We start from the raw sequence: 19,950 nt of genomic DNA, 5'->3' as shown, positions 1-19,950 counted from the left end.
CACTGGGGCGGGACGCGTCACCTGGCCGCGAGAAGGCGCTGCGGGGCGCACTGCTTGGCTATCCATCGCTGTGGGGCCTTGCGCTCTGGCGCCTGCACACTGGGCTCCGCGGCACCTGCAGCTCCCAGGTCGCGGCAGCCAGCTTGCTGTTGCACCCAGTTCCACATGGTGCTTGTGCACTGGAAGTGGAAGACATGACAGTAAGGACTTGGCAGTGCCATTATGACCATGGGACACTGTCCTGTGCTCCTGACACTGGTGCCGTGGTTCCAGCACCCCCTCTCCCTGCTCAGCCCGCTGCAGTCTGGCTGCTCCCATGCCTCTGTGGCTGCTCTCGCCTGGGCTCTGGAAAAATCTTTTTAAATGTAGTGGGTGAGCATTTCCCATCCTTCCCTTGACACCTTGAACACCTTCCTGCCACCTCCCCTTGGCACTGCTTTCCCCTGCTTGGGCATGTGTGGGTCCTCAGGTTGTCCTCCGCCTCTTTAGGTCACCTTCCTGTACCTCCTCTCTGTATTTCACAGTCTACAGTCACAGTAGACTGTGAAATAACTTTCAAGTTACAGTCTTTTCTTTCCTGGGGCCTTGGGTTCCACCTGTAGCTTGGGAGGGGACCTCCAGCCCTGAGCCCCACCCGGTGCTCCAAGCACCTTATGAACATGACCCTAGATCCCTGCTCCCTCCAGAGCAACTCCCAGTAGGAGCCATGGAGCCCCCAGCACCGACCCCAGGCGGCCTGCTTCACACTGCTTCCACCTGGTGCTGTGGGCACTCTTCCCTCGTGAAATGCTCAGCCACAGTCACCAGGGCCAGAGTTGCACTCTCATCAGTCCCCAATCCTCTTCCTCCTAAATATCTTAAAACTTGTGGTCTTCTCCGTCTCCTAGTTTCTGATTCCCTGGAGCAGACACTCACACTGAAGTTGCTCACACTGACCTACGCGGCCCTGGTCCCTCCTGGCTGCACATAGCTCTTGCTGCCTTGGCTGCTTCAAAACCCTGGTGCAGGGCTGGGCTGAGTGGCGAGGCCCTGGGTCTGATCCTTAGCACTGCATAAACATTAATATCTGAAATAATGGTGTTATGTCCATCTACAACTAAAACAACAACAAATTCTGATTATGGACCCCTCATGGCTGCTGGGGAAAAGACCAACCTTCATCCATTTCACTGTGCACCACCTGTTCCCCGCTGTCTTTACCAGTACCCCTCCATTTTTCTCCCTCCCCCCTCCCCCTGCTCTGCTACCTGCCCAGTTTCTTTCTAACCCTCCTGAGGATCTTGCCCCTGATCCCACCCGCCTCCTGTTCTCCCCTCCCGGGAGGCTAACACCTACATGTCCCTAAGCTAGAAAGGGGTTCTGGGGTCCTGAGTCAGTTCCCTGCCTCTGGGACACACACTGCCCTCCCCCAGTAGAGGGTGTTAGGTGATGCCTGACTGCCTCCTTGAGGGCTCACCCCCAGCCCCATCCTCCCAGTCCTCCTGCAGTAGCCAGCATGACAGAGCTCAGCACAGACTTGTTGGAGGGCTTGGTGGCTGCGCTGACGAGCCACAGTCATCCCCTTGACCATAGGTCTTGGCGGGAGGTGGGTGAAGACAGTGCCATACTCAACTTGCTGTTGCTGGAGGCACTTTTAAAAAAGCCTCCACAAAATTGGTCAGGGAAGAAGTGAGCCTCGCCTCCTGGAGTCCGGTCCATACCCACGTGTGCCCCTTCTCTTTACGCCTGCTTGCTTGTTAAATGCACAGGTGACATGCCGACATGGTAGAAACAGACTAGATGCATGGCAGCTGGAAGATGAGCTTATTTTTTTAAGCATGATAAAGAGAAATGCTGTATGTGTGCTTTTATATTGACTTTATTTTTCTCAGCTGCTTATTTTTCGATGCTGTTTATAACCTGAGATCGTAGCCGGCTTGAGTTCAGATTTGTATTGACAGTGATTTTGTTTATAATCTGAGATCGTAGCCGACTGAGTTCAGGTTTGTACTGATAGTGATTCTGTTTTTTACCTTATCAGCAAAGGAAAGAATCTGAAACTCAGTGTCAAACTGAAAACAAATATGATTCCACAAGTGACGGGGCCAGTGCCAGTAGCCGGAGTGACACAAAGAGCTCGGGATATGTATCACGGTAAGAGTCTGAGGGCATGGGCTGCTATGCAGCTTCTGATGGTGGACCGACCTCCAAGGTCGTGTGCGGCTGTGTGAGGGGTGGCTGTGCAGGCGGGGAGACACTGGAGCCCAGGTCAGCACCCCAGGGAGAAATGTGAGTGTGAAGCAGTGTGGATCTCAGCCGGCACCTTATTCTCTTTTCTTTTTTTTTTTGGTGGTGCTGGGGATTGAACCCAGGGCCTTGTGCATTCGAGGCAAGCACTCTACCAACTAAGCTATATCCTCAGCCCCGGCACCTTATTCTCGTTTGGTCCACCGTGACCTGGGTCGGCCTGGGTGGTGCCCCGTGGTGATTATCAGATGCGTTGGAATATGACGGAGGTCTCCGGATGCTCCTTGAACTCAGCCGCTTATTTCCTCTTTCATTCTGGTAGGAAGGGGGTCGGGGGGGACACTAATGAAACAGGTACTTGTAAAAGCAGAAGAGAGGTGGCTAGCTAAGTGGGGGTGGGGTAAGACAGCCAAATTCCATGCACACAGTTGACCCAGTGACACACAGTTGGCAAGAGCCACTCCTGTGCCCTTGCTAGTGCAGATGCCAGCTGCAGGTCGGTGGCTGTCAGCGCCTGCACGGTGAGAGGCAGAACAGGACCCCTCATACTGCACACTGAAGCTGGCAGGGCTGTATGCTGGACAGTGTGGATAGACTGGGCTGCAGAGCCCTTGCCAGGGTGACAAGCTGCCCTGGAGAAGGGCAGAGTCCATGGGGACATCCCTCAAGGCACAACGTGAACACTTGGGGGAAGCCGTGAGCTTGGGCTGGGGCTGGCTATGGTGGGTGAGAAGGCATCACCATGGGGGTTGTGTCTAGATGGACTCAAAGAGTGCAGGGCTTTAGAGCCGGGGTAGGGAGAGCTCCATGTCAGCAGTGCACACACAAACGGAATCTGCTTCCACCACTATGAGGGGCGTGGTGATGGCTCAACAGGGTGGCCATGAAGGTGATGAACCTGAGGTTTCCTGGTGCCACCAGGTCCCGGGCTCTGTTGAGAGCAAGCTCTGGGCTCGGGCCTCAGATCCCAGCCTCTCATTCATCAGCTGAGACCTTAGGCAGGACAATGCTTCTACTCGCAAGGTCTGTGACCGTCTGAGGGGGGCAGTCTAGAAGGGTGGCTCAGTGGCCCTAGGAGCAGGACAGGAGCTCGTGGGCCTTGGCGTCCAGGGAGCGGGGTGTACCAAGTACCTCTACTGGCTATTTTTAGGAATGCAGATTATCACTCCTTGTTCTCTGGAAGGTAATTGGGCCCAGGGAGGGTTGGGACCTGCAGAGTCTCCTCCTCAACATGCCATATCCAGCTGAGGCGGCTGCTAAATTAGCATGGAGCACAGTTGTGAAGCTGTGGAATATGACACTCCCCAGGTGCTCGCCAGGTCAGGGACCGTGGAGCATCGGAGACCACGCTCCCCCGTGATGGGAGCACTCTCCACAGATGTGACATTTACTGTGCACACAGCATTCACAGTTATTAGACCCTAACTTCTGGAAAGAAACAGGAGTGCTTTCCTGCACTCATGAGCCATGGCGGGAGGACAAGCGTTGAGATAACTATGCGTATGGAGGTCGGGTTGGGTAGTTCAGGGCTCCATGTTCACAGAGCCGTGGGTACACGGGCAGGTCCTGGAGAGCCATCCAGCGGAGGGAGCTGAAGAGGAGAGGACAAACGGGGCTTCACCACGTGTGGAAGCAGCTACCAGGCACTGATGGCAGGCAGTGAGTGACAGCAGGAGACCAGGCTGCATGGAAGAGGGCTGAGGAACACCCCGGGCTGGGCACACTGCCTGCCACGGCTTTGGTTCCTGAAAAGATTTCTGGCCAAAAAAGTACTTGAAGCTGGGCATGGGGTGCAGCCTGTAATCCCAGCAGCTCAGGAAGCCCAGGAACTTAACAAGGCCCTAAGCAACTCAGTGAGCCCCTGAGGGCTGGGGATGTGGCTCAGTGGTGAGCACCCCTTGGTTCACTGCCCAGTACCCAAAAACAAAAACTACTTGAATTAGGATGACTGTATTTTTTTCCTTACAATTTACGTGTAATGAAACAAGATTAAAATGAATTTAAATTGAGCATAAAATGAAGGACGTAGAAGGTTACAGAACTAAGAATATGATGTTTTGGTAGATGACAGAAAGTATGAGGTAGGACTCATCAGAAATGTGTTCTCCATAGGAATGAGTGATTAACAGGGCTTCCCTATTAAACACAGCTTTTTTATTTTTCACTAGAACATATATAAGGTTTTGTTTGCTTCATTTACATGAAGAGAAAGGCTCAGATGCAATTAATAGAATTCCGACTGCTCTTTAGAACAAGTTCTGCGTGTTGGCTGGGCTCACGGATTCTACGTGTCATCAGGTTGGACTGAGACTGATCTTACTACAGACTTCTAAGCAACTCCCGACTTCTTAAAACTCAACCTTTTGTTTCTTCAGCTATCTGACGGATTTTGAGCCGGTGCAGTGCCTGGGCCGTGGGGGCTTTGGAGTTGTCTTTGAAGCTAGGAACAAAGTAGATGACTGCGACTATGCCATCAAGAGGATCCGGCTCCCCAACAGGTAGTGGACACCTGAGTCCTGCAGAATGTCCCTCCTGTGCTCCAAGCCTCTGGAGAGAACAGCCGTCCTGGCTGCCCACATCTCGGCCAGTGCTGCCGGGCAGCCAGCTGCAGGCCATATCTGTGCCGCGGGCTTTGCATCTGCTTGGGAAGCACGCTCCTGGACTTCCCCATGAGGATAGGTGGTGACCATAGACTTGGACACCTGCTCAGGAAGTGCGCTCCCGGACTTCCCCACGAGGACAGGTGGTGGCAGTAGACTTGAACAGACTGTAGCATTTGTTTCCTATTTTTTAAAAAATATTTTTAGTTGTCAATGAACCTTTATTTATTTTTATGTGGTGCTGAGGATTGAACCCAGTGCTTCACACATGGTAGGCGAGCCCTGCCACTGAGCCCCAGCCCCAGCCCCAGACTGCAGCATTTAAAACACCTCTATTATAGTAAATAAGGGGCGGGGGTGTAGCTCAGTGGTAGAACACTCACCTAGCATGTGTAGGATCCTGGGTTCAATCACCAGCACCACCAAAAAACAAAACAATACTAATCAGAGAAAGAATTAAAAACTATTGGTATTATATTCTCTCCCCCATAATGGTCACCACTAGCATTCAGTCTTGCCTTTGGCTTCTCTCAGTCTCTGTTTAGTACCAACACACAGTTTTTTGTTTCTTCCTCCATCAAATCTTCAGCACTCCCAGGTTATTAAGAGCATCGTATTTAAATGCTAAAATATATTTAAGGTATGGCTTGGTCATAGTACAATGTTTTAGTACATAGTGCCATGTCTTGTTTAAACATTTCTTATTGTTAAAGAATTTATAATTTCAAAAAATGCTTTGCAATATTTGTCTTATGTCTAAATTTGGCCACATCTTTTTTATTTTTAACTTTTTTCCCTAGAAAATATATAAGGTTTTGTTTGCTTCATTTACACAAACAGAAGAACTAAGAATGCAATGAATAGAAATCAAACTGTGGTCTTTATTAGAACAAGTGCTGTGGATTTGCTGAGTCTGTACATTTTTACGTCTCCTAATGCTCTAGTGCTTCCTGGCTCTGAACGTGTGTGCTTCAGACTTCCCGTGACACCTCCCTATCCACCTCTGTGGCGGCTCTTGTTGGTTCTGGATTGCTGTGCAACACTCTACTGGTGGTGACAGGTTTACACCTGCCAGTGACATAGGAATTGGATGGCTTGGGTACTGTGGGACTGGTATTCTTCTTTTGCTAAATAACTTCTGAGTAGTTTAAATGTACGTGTGTGTCAGGCACCATGTAGGAGCTTCACAAAAGCCTGTGACTTTGGGTGCATGCGTGTGTGTGTGTGTGTGTGTGTGCACACTCTCAGTTACGCTGTAAGCAAGATTATCTTCCTAAACAGCCTCTCGTGAAGGACAGGCAGGCAAGCCTGGGGAAGTGGTCCATTTCTGATTCCTTTGTTTGACACACCAGCATATTTCCGTGGGTATCTGCATTCTTCGAGGTGTGGCATCTATTTACATTTCCATATCTTTCTGTACAAACATTCACTGAACTAGGCAAGTCCTCACCCTTCCCCACTCCTCCCTCTTGGGAGCAAACATTTAAGCAGTGACACATTTTCAGCTAGTCAGAAGGGCTTGACTAGAGTGAGGTGGCAGTTGTGTTGGTGGTACTGATTCCCAGGAGGGAGAGAAATGCTAAACAGAGGTGAGTGTTTTTTAATGCAGAATTTACTACACAGCTTTAAACTCACCCTGGGCTGACCTGTCTGTCCCTCATGTTGGACTCCAGGAGGCTTCTGCTTTATTGTTTTGTTTCCATATTGGAATTGAATATTTCAGCGGATGCGGACTACGCTCAGTGCTGTCTTCCCTCTGTTTCAGGGAACTGGCTAGAGAGAAAGTAATGCGGGAGGTGAAGGCCCTGGCCAAGCTAGAGCACCCGGGCATCGTCAGGTACTTCAACGCCTGGCTGGAGGCCCCCCCGGAGGAGTGGCAGGAGAAGATGGACGCCATCTGGCTCAAAGACGAGAGGTACGGTAGCCCCGAACTGAGGACTCGGGTTCTCCTTTAGGCCAGGTTTTGCTTATTTATTTAAGTTCAGGGGTTTGTTTGTCTGTTTTTTTTAAGAGAAAAGCAGTAGTTCTGTGCTGTGTCTGGAAAGTTCTCTGACCCCTGTTGAATGAGATCTCTCTTGTTAGCCTTTGGGTCTGTACTTCCCTTTGCATTGTGATCAGGGATTCATGGCACTCTTCTCTGTCTGAGGCACTAGCTGCTTCTGTTTCTCTTCATTCTTTTATTGAAAGCTTTTAAAATTAGTTTTTCTCTGAGCACTTAACAATTTATAACTCCCTTTTAAATAGTTTAAAACTATTTGTAGGGGGGAAAAAAAAAAAAAGCCCACATAAACACAGTGGCCTGAAGACACTTCCCATGGCAGCTGCCGTGTGCTAGGAGGAGGGCCCTCAGCAACTGCTCGAGAGGCACAGAGATGCCAGGCGAGGTGATCCCACATCTGCAATCCCAGCAACTAGGGAGGCAGAGGCAGGAGGATCGCAAGTTTGAGGCCAACCTGAGAACCTAGTAAGACCTTTTCTCAAAAAATAAAAAGGCCTGGGGATACAGCTAAGTGGTTAAGTACCACTGGTTCCATCTTCAATCCCTGGTACCAAAAAAAAAAAAAAAAAAAAAGCACATGTAGGTGGCCTCCGCACACCTGGTGACACTCCTGCACCCCTGCCAGGCCCCTGTTACAGTGACGGAGATTCGGAGTAGCCAGCCCAGGGAAGGGCCCGGTGCTGAGAGTGCCGGGGGAGGTTGGGCAGGGGCCTCAGACGCTCCAGAGCCCTGTCCTTGGATTCCTTCGAGTCTCACGGAAGGCCAGGGCTGCTCTGGCTCCATGCTCCTGTGGCCGTGGCTTTCCTCTGGGCGAAGCCCTCTCCATAGGGCAGCCCAGTTCCCTTGCTGTGTGCCCACCTTCGCCTTTCTACCCCTGCAGCACGGACTGGCCGCTCAGCTCGCCTAGCCTGCTGGACGCACCTTCCGTGAAGATCCGCAGAATGGACCCTTTTTCCTCCAAAGAGCACATTGAGATCATCGCCCCTGCGCCCCGGAGAAGCGCGTCTTTCTCGGTGGGGATTTCCTGCGGCCAGACCAGCTCCTCCGGGAGCCAGTTTTCCCCACTAGAGTTCTCCGACATGGACCACGGCAACGCCAGTGGATCGGAAGCCGCGGCCTGCAGCCTCGGGGACCGCTGCCCCGCAGACCGTGGCGTGGAGGGTGGCACCACAGGGGGCAGTGGCCGCAGGCACTCCTTCGAGCTGTGTCCTTCTGCGGCGCCCACCCACACGAGGTCCAGGGAGAGGACCTCCTCCTCCATCGTGTTCGAGGACTCTGGCTGTGACAACGCATCCAGCAGGGAGGAGCCCAGGGCCGAGCGCCTGCATGTCAGCAGCCTCTGTGCTCACCGAGTGGCCACCTTCAGGTACTCCAGCAGCAAGTCGTCTTCCGAAGCCACGCTGTCCATCTCTCCTCCCAGACCGACCTCGCTCAGCTTAGATCTCACCAAGAATACGGCGGAGAAACTGCAGCCCAGCTCCCCGAAGGTGTATCTGTACATCCAGATGCAGTTGTGCCGGAAGGAGACGCTCAAGGACTGGCTAAGCCGCCGCTGCATCTTGGAGCAGAGAGAGCGGAGCGCGTGCCTGCACATCTTCCTGCAGATCGCCGAGGCCGTGGAGTTCCTGCACAGCAAGGGGCTCATGCACAGGGACCTCAAGGTGGGTGTCTGCAGCACAGCACAGCGGCTTCGCTCCGATGCTGGGGTCCTGGGCAGGACCCGCGGACGTGCCTGTGCTTGGCACGGAGGAGCGGAGGGGTGCGAGGGCAGTGAGCGCATGGTGGGTAGAGCGCCTCAGGAACCACCCTGCGCCCTGGACTGCGAAGTGTGGCTGGCTGTAGCGTTTGTCCCCCCAGTCGTGATGGAGAAGAGAGGTCGTGGGCAGCCTCACCTACACACAGTTGTGCCTGCCCCGCATGTGCTTTGGGCGACAGCCCTGAACATGCCCCTGTAGTCATGGAGCAACCCGTGGAAGGGGGAGGAGTCTGTTCACCAGCGGGCTCTGAGGGGGGCGGCAGGGGACTGCACTTGTGCACCTGTTCCTGGACGTCGGGATGCAGGGGCAGCTGGGTACAGAAGGGCAGGATGCCAGTGGACAGGCCGAGTCTGCAGCCTGGCCTTGCTCTCGGTTGCCATGGTAGCGCAGGGCCGCCTGCACGCTTGCATAGTCCTTCCTGAAGCATAGCACTTCCCTGGCGTTTCTAGAAGGATCCAGAAGCTTCACTTAATTTCTGCCGCTTTCCACGTGCTCATGGCAGTCAATAATAGAGAGTAGATGTCTGGAATGTAAATGTTATTTTCTGATAAGATAATGTAAATTCTTGATCGATTTAATTTTTAAGTAACGGACTTTAGCTTTAAGCACCAAAGTTGCTGTTTAGACAAGTTATTTCCTTCTGAAGTCACGGTAGGTTTTTAAATTCCTGAATGATTTCTCAGACTTTGGGAATAATAGGAATAAGAATTAGAAAGAATCCCCACTTGCAGTACTGTCGTGGGTTGGTGGTGATCTAACCAACTTGCTGCTCCAGATGGTGGCCAGGAATGGCGCTGCCCCAGTCACGTGTCCAGAGCAGAGCCATGCTGGAGGGAGGGGCAGCATGGGAAGGGAGGCAGCTCACAGAGCATCAGAGCAGGCAAACGGCCAGCTGGCTCACAGGCACACATGGGTTGTTTTTGTTTGTTTGTTTGTTTTTGGTACTGAGGATTGAACCACCCAGAGATGCTTTTTTTTTTTTTTCAGTATTTATTTTTTAGGTGTAGATGGACATCAGGTGGTGCTGCTGGAACCTGCCTCTCTCCTCCCACTCCTGCCTCTCCCTGCATGTAAGCCCTGGAGAGCAAATGGCTGCTGCACTCTTGGCTGCCTATTTTCTTTAAAGTCTTGGAGGGGGGAGGGCAAAGTATCTTTGTCTCACCTTGGGCTGGTACACCCAGGGCACCGACCTATCCCTGAACCATCTCCTGGCAGGGAGTGGGATTCCAAAGATAGGTTAGGCCCCCTGGGGAACAGAATGCTGTCTTCCTGCTGTCTTTTTTGCATGGTGAGACTCCATTTCAGGAGCTCAGTGACTCCCTTTTTCCTTATTTGAAGGGCTGTGTTAGTTCCCTGCAAGGGAGGAAACAGTGGATTTGGTGCAAGGCACCTTGAGTTGGAGGAGCCCCGGGACGCTGGCTAGTTTCATGTGAGTTTAGAAAGGACAAGCGTCGTGCGGAAGTGTTGGGCACAGCAGCCTGGCTCTGCTTCCCTCCATGAGGGGGTTGCCTGCTTCCTGCTCTCTGGCACCAACCAAAGGATTCATCAGAGTGGTTAATTGCCACTGAGCCAGGATGGCCCTAAATGCTGTGATCGCAGGGAAGCACGGCTCTGAGGACTGCCACCACTAGCCGGTGGCCTGGGGCTGCGTTAACTTCCGGGCCTCCATAATGGGATGGACCCTCAACCGCGGGGCTCTGTGACACTGTGCGTGGCGCCTGTTGCTTGCTGTTGGTATCCTCATGCCCTGGTGGCCAGAGTGAGTGTGGAGTGCAGAGGTTGAGGACTGAGCCTGCGGAGCCCTAAGGCAGGAGGATCAAGTGTTCAAAGTCAGCCTCATCAAAGGCGAGGTGCCAAGCAACTCAGACCCTGTCTCTGAATAAAATACAAAATAGGGCTGGGGGTGTGGCTCAGTGGTCCAGTGCCCCTGAGTTCAATCCCCGATACCCACCCCAACAAAAAAAGGGGGCATGTGCTGGAGCCCGCCCAGGTTCTTACGCAACTTCTCTGTGCTCCTTCGGCTCCTCCCCGCACACACTCACGGCCTGTGCTCCGCTGTGTTTTCCAGCCCTCCAACATATTCTTCACCATGGACGATGTGGTCAAGGTGGGAGACTTTGGGCTAGTGACTGCAATGGACCAGGATGAGGAGGAGCCGGCGGTTCTGACCCCGATGCCATCCTACGCCACACACACAGGACAAGTGGGGACCAAGCTCTACATGAGCCCAGAGCAGGTGAGCCCCCCAGCTCATAGCCTGGCTGCAAGTTCTATGCCCGCGGACCTCCTCCCCTGTCTCTGCAGTGTGTACCACTGAAGTCTGACACCCAAGGGGACAGCCGGTGGGTGCTCGGGCAGCCCAGCACCCCAGGAACTGGGGTGGATCAAGGTAACCACCCCAGAAACAGGTGCTCACCCTCTGAACAAGAGCCAGAGGGCAGCAAGACCCCAGAGAGACTGTGACCACCACCCTGCCCACCCTGGTCCCTCTGTGCTCTGTGGAGACGGGGTGCTGTATGAGCTGCCCTCTGGGGATTCACAGCAGCTTCCAGAATTCACCAGGGCAGGTGACAGGCAGTGGCCCAGGGGGCCAAGTGGTGGTAGCAGGGCCCTGGGGAGCTTCGGAGCCACAGAGGGAGCCACCACCAGGCTTCTGTGGGACGGGCACACGGTGTCACCCCTCTGGCCTCAGTGACGGTTCACACCAGCAGAGTGATTGATTAAGAGCGGTGCCTCTTTCTCACAGAATTTAGTCTATCAGTGTTTGCCACAGTAGAAATTAAAACTGAGAAATTCATAAACTTTATTCATTTCATCAAAATATTAAGCCCTCAGTCCTTTCTTTCCTTTGTTTATGTTTTTTAAAATTTTTCTAATTAGTTATACAAAGCCCATCACATCTTAAGATACTCTTATGAAAAAGTATTTTCCAGAACAAAAATCAGAAGTGTGGGATTTGTTTGAATTTTTGCAAATCTCTTTATAACCTGACTTACAAACCCTGGATTCTATAACTGTGATGCACAATAACCCATGGAGGAAAGGCCGGGTTGTCCTGTCTGCTTTCACTCAGCCACTGCCATGTGGCTTTTGGTTCCTTCTTTATCTGAAGAAAACCTGGCCTCACACAGATGAGCAGTTGGAAGGGAAGCAATATTTCATGTCTGGCAACTATGCAAAAGCAGCAGGTGGTAGTTTTGGGGGTTTTTGTTTTTGTTTTGTTTGGCACTGGGGATTGAACTCAGGGGCACTCAACCACTGAGCCACATCCCAGCCCTATCTTGTATTTAGAGACAGGGTCTCACTGAGTTGCTTAGTGCCTTGCTATTGCCGAGGCTGGCTTTGAACTCGTGATTCTCCCGTCTCAGCCTCTCGACCCATGGGATTACAGGTATGCACCACCATGCATGCAAGTGATAGTTTCTTAAGAGTCATATGAGCCAGGCATGGTGGGTGGTACCCACGTGTGATCCCAGCAACTCGGGAGGCTGAGGCAGGAGGATCACAAGTTCAAAGAAGCCTGGGCAACTTGGTGAGACCCTGTCTCAAAAAAATAAAAAGGGCTGGGGATGAGGCTCAGTGGTAAATGCCCTGGGTTCAATCCCAAGTTCCAAAAAGAAAAAGTCATTTACACCATGGAATCCAAAGCTGGGTTTTCACAGTTACTTTACTGCCCCTTGGTCCATCATGTGCCTTGAGCAGAGTTTCTGCCCATACATGATTTTGCATGTGCTCTTTTGTCGTTTGGAGATGATTGGAAAGCAGCAGCACTTTCTCAGTAGTGTCCAGATGGCCACGGGGTCAGGATGTAGTACACGCAGTTATTCTTACCGCTCAGCGAGGACTTTCTGAATGCCACCTGTTTTCCCAGGGTCCGTTTCCCACCCGTCGGTGGGGGTCCACGTAGTAAAAGGCAGAGGTGTGGGTGTTACTGTGCGCACCATCTTGCCCTGCGGACCTCCACATGGGTGCTAGGCTCCCAGGACCCGTGGCCCGCACTTTGAGAACCAGTGGATTAGCTTATATCAGAGGCCCAGGATAGGAACTGCCTTGGAGGAGCAGGACTCTGTCTCACTCTCACGCTATTGGACTCATTCCCATTATTCAAATATTAATTTTTCGTGTTTTAAATATTTTGAATGAAAAAGTGTTTTAAAGAACCAGAAGTATAGACGGATTTCAAAGATAGGAAGAGTGGAGTAAGCATTTAGGTCAGAAAAACAGGCTGAGGCTGGGAACTGGTTTTCTGCAGCGCTCAGCCCAAGAAGACGCGGAGCAGCACGCAGCCCGAAGGGTCTGTGGCCTAGGAGCCCGGGTGGGTCCTGGGCTCCTTCACGTGCAGGGAGTCAGGCATTTCTAGCTGGGTAGGAGGTGAAAGGCCAGGTGGGCAGTGCAGTGGGCAGTGCGGCGGGCAGGGCTGCCTGGGCTTGTGCTGGTGTAAGGAGGCGCAGGTAACAGGGACCGTCCCTGCGATGAATGAACCGGGCACTTTCATGCTTCAGGGCACATCTGTGCTGGAAGACAGAAACCCGCTTTCTCTGATCACCGTGCAGTGAGAAGAGGTGATGGCGGTTTGTTTTGATTTTTAATTTATCTTATTTTTATTTATTTTTGCTTCTGTTTTTTGCTAGTTGGCAAACCACCCTACATAAGTGCCAGGCCAACGATGAAGGAAAAACCGTCAAAATATTAAGAAACTAATGAAAGAAGTGAGAAATGTTGAAATCCATCAGGTTCCCCAGGTTCTTTTGGAGTGTGTTGAGAGGCTTTGGTAAACATGCTGTGGCTGGCAGGAGGCTGGGAGGAGGCAGGGAGGAGCCGCGGGAAACCTAGAACAGCATCCCGGGGCCGAGTGTGTAGATGTGAGAAGGAATCCCCTCAGCAAATCTAAGCAAGGGGAAGAAAAATAAATAAATCAGAAAGGGTACAGCAAGATTTTAATTTATAAGAGCCTGTTATACATATTTTGGTTGTTTGCCAAGTATCCAACTTAATAGAAAAAGAAGTCTGTTGGTCCAAGTAAATGACCTGTCCTGGTGGAAAGAACTGTAAGATCTCAGAGTGCTGTGGACGCACGTTGCAGCCTGAGGAAAGAGTGGACGAAACGTACGCTACTCACAGTCACTGGGGACCTTGAACGAACTTTCACCTATTCTGGGCTCTTCTGCATTTGGAGTTCTTCAGCCCACATCACAGCTAACACTACAGAGATTTTAATAGCGTTTTTTAAAAGTGATTATTATTTAGGAGGTTGGAAATGATACCATTTTTGTTTTTTTGTACTGGGTATTGAACCCAGGATTGCTTACCTCTGAGCTACATCCCAGCCCTTTTAATTTTTTTTTATTTAAAATGGGATCTCAGTAAATTCCCCAGCTGGCCTTAAGCTTTCAATTCTCCTGCCTCAACCTCCAGAATTGCTGAGATTACAGGCGTGTGCCACTGCACTGTGATAATTCCTAATTTTTTAGGTGTTTTTTAGATTATTCATTAGGTTTTTTTAAAAATGTATTTCATAGCATTTAAAATTAATAATGCTTTCCTTCATGTTATATATTAATCTGTCCTTTATGTAGGACTGTGGAAACAGGAACGTATAGAGAAACATTAAGTCACTAAGGGCTGGGGGTGTAACTCAGTGCAGAGGCCGGCCTAGCGTGCCACACTGAAAGTCCCAGTCCGCAGGGTTAGTTCCTCCGTGTGTGTGTGTGTGTGTGTGTGTGTGTGTGTGTGTATGCGTCTTATAGATTCATACCTTATTTTGGAAGACAAAATTGGGATTCTATTCCATAAAATTATGGATACATTTAGAATGCGAGCACTCCTATATCAAGAAACGTTCTTAAGAAGTACTGTGGTGAGTGTGCTGAACGCGTGTTGGACATCTCTGTGGTTGGTACTGTCACCTGGGTAACTGTTGTGCCCAGATCCAGCTCAATTCCATCTGCCCAGGTGGACAGATAGTTGGGGACCTGACGTGGCCAGGAGCTTTCATTGCCCAGTTGCTTCCCAGAATTTGGGAATTCTGTTCCCATTATCCAGATTCTGTGTGTGGGGTCCCCCGTGTCCCCTGCAGGCCTGTTTCCCACACATTCTCTGTGAGGCTCCCAAGCCCAGGGAGGGTTCCCATCACTACAGTCACTGGGAAGGGGGGAGGGAGGCGCCACTGGTGGTGTCCTGGGGACTGTCCACTGCTCTTTTGGAGCGCAGGCAGGTGGGCTGCTCGGGAGGGGTGTGGAGGGGAAGCTGAGAAGCCCTCTCCAGCCTAACCCTCCTCCGCCCCTAGGAGCAAGGCCAGGAGCATTTCCTGCCCTTCTCAGGGCCCTTTCTAAACACCAAGCCTTAGGCCCAAAGAAATGTCCGAGGGCTCTGAAGTCAAGGAGGTCACTTTCCATTTGAATGAGGCCTCTTTTAGGGGTGCAGCCGGTTGATTCATGGGTCCTCTGAGCTGCTTATGCAGGGCCCCTTGTACTCAGCCTGCTGAATTCAGGGAATGCAGAAGCAGCCATCCCCTGGGTCTTCACAACCTAGCTGTGAAGAGTAAGGAATATGCACATGAAAAAATGCAGCCAAGAATGTGGCTCTGGGTAATTAAGCTCCTAATGAGGGCTGACCACAGTCGATGAATGGTTTGGAGTAATGGAGATTTTTTCATAAAAATGGGTGAGGACAGAGATGATTGCAAATGGGAGATGGGCTTGAGATAGCACTTGCTTTGAAAATCTTCACCTGGGGCAGTGGGACGGCTCCTGGGGCTGCTGTCCAGCAGCCGGCTCCAGGGTTCTGCTGGCCTTGCTGATGCATATCTCCTGGGCCTGGGCTTCCCTCTGTAGTGCAGAGTGTTGTGAGTGCCCCTGGCGAGCTGAGGGGAGGGGATTAGCCCTCCTCCCATTCCTACCCTGCACTGCGGAGTAAATGCTGGGAATCTGCAATCAAACCATGACAGTCCTGTCCTCTGCTAATTAGAGATTTCTTTTGTGGGATTTCAGATTCATGGGAACAACTACTCCCATAAGGTGGACATCTTCTCTCTGGGCCTGATTCTGTTTGAACTGCTGTACCCATTCAGCACTCAGATGGAGAGAGTCCAGGTGAGTGTCCCCCTCCCCAAAAAAAGGTTGAAAGAGAAAACGAGGTTTACAGGAAGTTACAGAAGAAGTTAGTCTTCTTGCCAGCAGAGGAGTAGGGGCAGGAGAGGTCAAGCGGGCGACCCAGGAAGCACTTTCCACTGTCTGCTCCCTGGCTTGTTCACACTGGGGCCTCAGTGCTTCACAGCCCATCAGAACCTTGCACTGGGTCCATCTGTGGGAAGTGCCGCGCCAGAGGACCCCCAAGGGATTCCAAGGGAAAGGGAATTTGGTGGACGTTGGCAGAGGACAGGAAACTGCACACTGTACTTACAGGAACCAGCAAACGACACGGGTGTTTGGTTTTCTATTTTTTCTCCTTGTTAGACTAAACCACGAGCACAGCTTTTCAGAGTGGTGAAGGTCTGGGACAGCCTGTCCCACCTCCCTTCCTCCCTTCCCGTTAGCCATGGTTCCTATTTCCCAAGCAGGCTCTGGTCACCATTTCCTCATGGTCAGTTTTGCACCTGTTGGCTTCTGGCCTTGGTGGAAGAGATGTGCTTCTCACTTAGAATTGAAGGACTCCCGCCGCTCCCCAAAAGGACCGTCCAAGCATCCATACAGTACATGGAGGGAGAGGAAATAAAAATAACGACATTGCCCAGCTCCATAAACGAAGGCCCTGTAAGTGCCAGAGAGGAACTGAAACAGGTGTGGCGCGTCAGGACGTCGGAGATGGACGCTGTGCGCCTACCCAGAACTGGGCTGGTGGCCGAAATAGATCCATGTGACCCCAGACAGCAGCCTCCACTGACACCCCTCAGGGCCCGCCCAACAGTGGGAGCTTCGCTTCAATCAGCTTTCATACTTAGCTTTCAAAATCTAATAACTAAGTAATCAGCACTATCAGGGTGGCAGCACCTCCCAGCATGCACCAGGCCCAGGGCCCGCCTACTGCCAAACGGAAACCCTGTCCGAACGGTTCCACGCTCTAGAAGGCTTTTTTTTTTTTTTTAATATTTTTTAGTTTTCAATGGGCCTTTATTTATTCATGTAGTGCTGCGAATTGAACCCAGTGCCTCACACATGCTAGGCAAGCGCCCCACCTCTGAGACACTACCCCAGCACCCACATCAGAAGGTTTTTTAAGATAAATTAATACTTCTCTTTCTTTCTAGACCTTAACTGAAGTAAGAAATCTCAAGTTTCCACCACTGTTCACTCAGAAATATCCTCGGGAGGTATGTGTGATTCTCATCCCTTATTTTCTTAATCACATTTAGAAACTTAGCAGGGTCCTTGGTAGCAGTCGCTGGCAGTTTCTTCACCTCACGGAGGAGGAAGGCAGATCTCTGGAGAAGAGTGGGGCCCAGCCTCCTCCACCAGCCTCCCCAGAGGCCTTCCACTGGCTGCTGGTTCTGCTTTAGTGGATCTGTGAGAGAGCTCATAACTAGCTTTAAGAGAGAGACTGCTGGGCAGTGCTGGGGGCCTGGGTACAGCCACAGCCCCGGGGCAGACCTGTTGGGCAGATTCTGCAGAATGGCCTTCAGAAGTGTCCTTCCTTTCCTAATGTCTAGCCCGCTGGCCTATCATTTTTAAAATTTGTACACTGGTAAATCTTGAATTTTCTTAAATAATAAGTTGAAGTAAATTGAACAGTGTGTGTTATCAAATAGGAAAAAATCAAACTTTATCTCTGAGCATTATCATAAGTCCAATGGCAAAGCACTGGATAAAAGTGAACCTTATAATTCACTTAGGTACGCTGACTTAAAATTCAATGTTTGATAAAAATTGTTATTTTACATTTTGCAAAGTTGATGAATCTATTCTCGGGATGTTCCTAAGAGCCTATGGTACATTTTAAAGGATTTAAGCCAGGTGGGGTGGCACACGCCTGGAATCCCAGCTACCTGGGAAACTGAGGCTGGAGAATTGCAAGTTTGAGGCTGTCTCAAAACAGGGTAGGGTGGGGTGTGGCTCAGGACAGAGCTCTTGTCTAGCATGCACAGGGTTCAGGGCTTAGTCCCCAGTACAACAACAAAGACAGCAATTTAAAAAAACTCGAGAGACAGTGACGTGTCCTAACTCTTGGCATTTTAATTGAAATTTTTATTGAGGCATTGTAGATTCTCATGCAGTTGAAAGATGAATTAATTTTAGAAATTCGATGATGTCAGTCTTGAAGAATGATTTAAAATGCATTTATTTCATGTTAGAAAACTCAAAATTACCCTGAAAAGTTCACTTGCTGTCTAGGTTGCTTCTGGGTTCCTGGGGCAGGGCTGAGTGGTTGTGTCAGGAGCCGCGTATCTCGCACATGGACAGCATCACAGGAGGAATGTGCGCCTGGCCAAGCACTGTATGTGGGCTGGGTGCAGCTGGGCACAGCACCTTCCTGGGTGCGGGCTCTGGGTCCAGTTCCCCCCACGACTGTCCATTGGGGCTGTCTAGCTTCCATGCCTGGCCTTGTATCACAGCAGTTTTGTATTTCAGTACGCGATGGTTGGGGACATGCTTTCTCCGACCCCCGTGGAACGGCCCGAGGCCACGGACATCATTGAAGACCCTGTGTTTGAGGACTTGGAGTTTCCAGGGAAGACTGTGCTCAGACAGCGGTCACGCTCCCTGAGCTCCTCGGGACCCAAGTCCCCGCGGCAGCCCAGCAGTTAGCCCCGGCCACCCCTTCCACCATGGCGATGGCGGACTCAACTTGTGCTTCACTCCATTTTATTCTGGACTGCTCTTTCCAAGTCAGACTGGACTTACGCCGAGCCTACCCCCTGTTGGCGGTACCTGAGGAGGGGCTGTCTGCAGGCACTGCTCCCTGTTCCCCACTGGCCTCCTGAAACTGGCCAGTGGAGCCTCCCAGGCCTGTCCTCCATCCCAGGAGGAAGCAGTCCCTCAGAGACAGAGAGCTTTGAGATGGGAATATTTTTATAATACAGAAGAAGAAAACCTCCCCACTTTGTGGTAACTATATTGCTCTAGAAATATGCTTTCTAGGGATAGGGTGATTTTGAGACTGATTGCTAAAAAGCTGACCCCACTGCTGTCCCTGTGGGTAAATGCGGGTTCCACACTTTTGGAGTCGAGTAGCACAAACTGCATAGCAGTGTATGTCTGTGACTTTGTGGTCCTGTTTGTAGCTGTGTCCTTAAATGGCTCTAGAGAAGGTCTAAGAGGTCTTTGTATTTTTACCTCCATGAAAGGGAAAATGAAGCTTTTTCTGTAAGCTGGTCAATTGGCTCGGGGAGGAGAAAAGCTCTGTAAGAAACGAATCATATATTCCAGGTCCTCCTTCCACTACGCACTAAGCCTGATCATGTCGCATATGTAATCTTTAGGTTCATTTCCCCGGACTGATTTTAGATAAGTTTAATCATCTTGCTTGTTAACATGTTTTTATTTTCCCTGTAAATGTCTATTTTTTATTTATAAAAATTCTGAAATCAATCCATTTGGGTTGGTGGTGTACAGAGCGCACATACGTGTGTTAACTATTGTGACTTCTTTCAAGTCTAAATGATTTAATAAAAAATTTTTAAATAACTTACAGTTGGCTCTTATTTGGGGAGTCAGGCCACAGGGACGGATTTCCTAATGTGCAGGTTGGGGCCGTAGGTGTACACAGCCCTGCCATCAAGGAAGGCATCTTTCACCCGATTTTCCAAAGACGTGGCAGGTCCTCACCCAGTTCACAGGGTTCATGACCAAGCAGCATCTGCAGTGCCCACCTGTGCCTGGACATGTGGAGAGGACCCTGCTCTGGAGGGAGCGACCTTCTGTACCTAACTTGTTCATGGGTGGTTTGGTACTAGGAATTGAACCCAGGAATGCTGCTCCACTAAGCCGTGTCCCCAGCCCTTCAGTTTCTTGAGACAGGGCTTCGCTCAGTTGCCCAGCTGGCTGTGAACTCCCTCCCCAGCCTCCTGAGCCACTGGGATCTGCAGGTTGTGCAGGGCTTTTTATCCTGAAGGAATATTGCATTTTATCCAATGCCTTTATCCTTCATTCTGTTGATGTGATGTAGTACGGTTATTGATTTGCGTCTGTGGAATCGTCACTGTATCTCGGGGATGTGGACTAACGTGACCGTGGTGTCCGATCTTTTTGAGGTTCTATTGAGTTCAGCTGCTGGTGTTTTGCTGAGTTTGCTTCTGTTCATCGGGGATCTCAGTCTGGAGTCTCTGTTTTGCTGTGTCCCTATCTGGTGTTGGCAATGGGGCAGTGAGGCCCCAGGGATTTGGAGGTGTCTGCCCTTCGGCTCTGGGAGCAGTGAGGAGCGTGGTGTTCTTCCA

The 19,950-nt window shown here is 50.9% G+C and overlaps 1 protein-coding gene across 1 annotated transcript in view; it reads left to right on the top strand.

Moving 5' to 3' along the window:
• Window positions 1-19,205, top strand: part of Eif2ak3 (eukaryotic translation initiation factor 2 alpha kinase 3) — a 51,335-nt gene extending 32,130 nt beyond the window's left edge. Inside the window, exons 10-17 of the mRNA XM_015506355.2 lie at window positions 2,021-2,133; window positions 4,602-4,724; window positions 6,592-6,741; window positions 7,706-8,486; window positions 10,651-10,818; window positions 15,572-15,673; window positions 16,828-16,890; window positions 18,146-19,205. Coding sequence (XP_015361841.1) covers window positions 2,021-2,133; window positions 4,602-4,724; window positions 6,592-6,741; window positions 7,706-8,486; window positions 10,651-10,818; window positions 15,572-15,673; window positions 16,828-16,890; window positions 18,146-18,322 — 1,677 coding nt within the window. The 3' untranslated portion in view covers window positions 18,323-19,205. The remainder of the gene's footprint in view (window positions 1-2,020; window positions 2,134-4,601; window positions 4,725-6,591; window positions 6,742-7,705; window positions 8,487-10,650; window positions 10,819-15,571; window positions 15,674-16,827; window positions 16,891-18,145) is intronic.
• Window positions 19,206-19,950: the final 745 nt, after the last annotated feature.

This window comes from Marmota marmota, unplaced genomic scaffold (genome assembly GCF_001458135.2).
Source record: "Marmota marmota marmota unplaced genomic scaffold, marMar, whole genome shotgun sequence".
NCBI lineage: Eukaryota > Metazoa > Chordata > Mammalia > Rodentia > Sciuridae > Marmota > Marmota marmota.
Note: the sequence above shows the minus strand (reverse complement) of the source record. Positions and strands in the feature narration are given on the sequence as shown.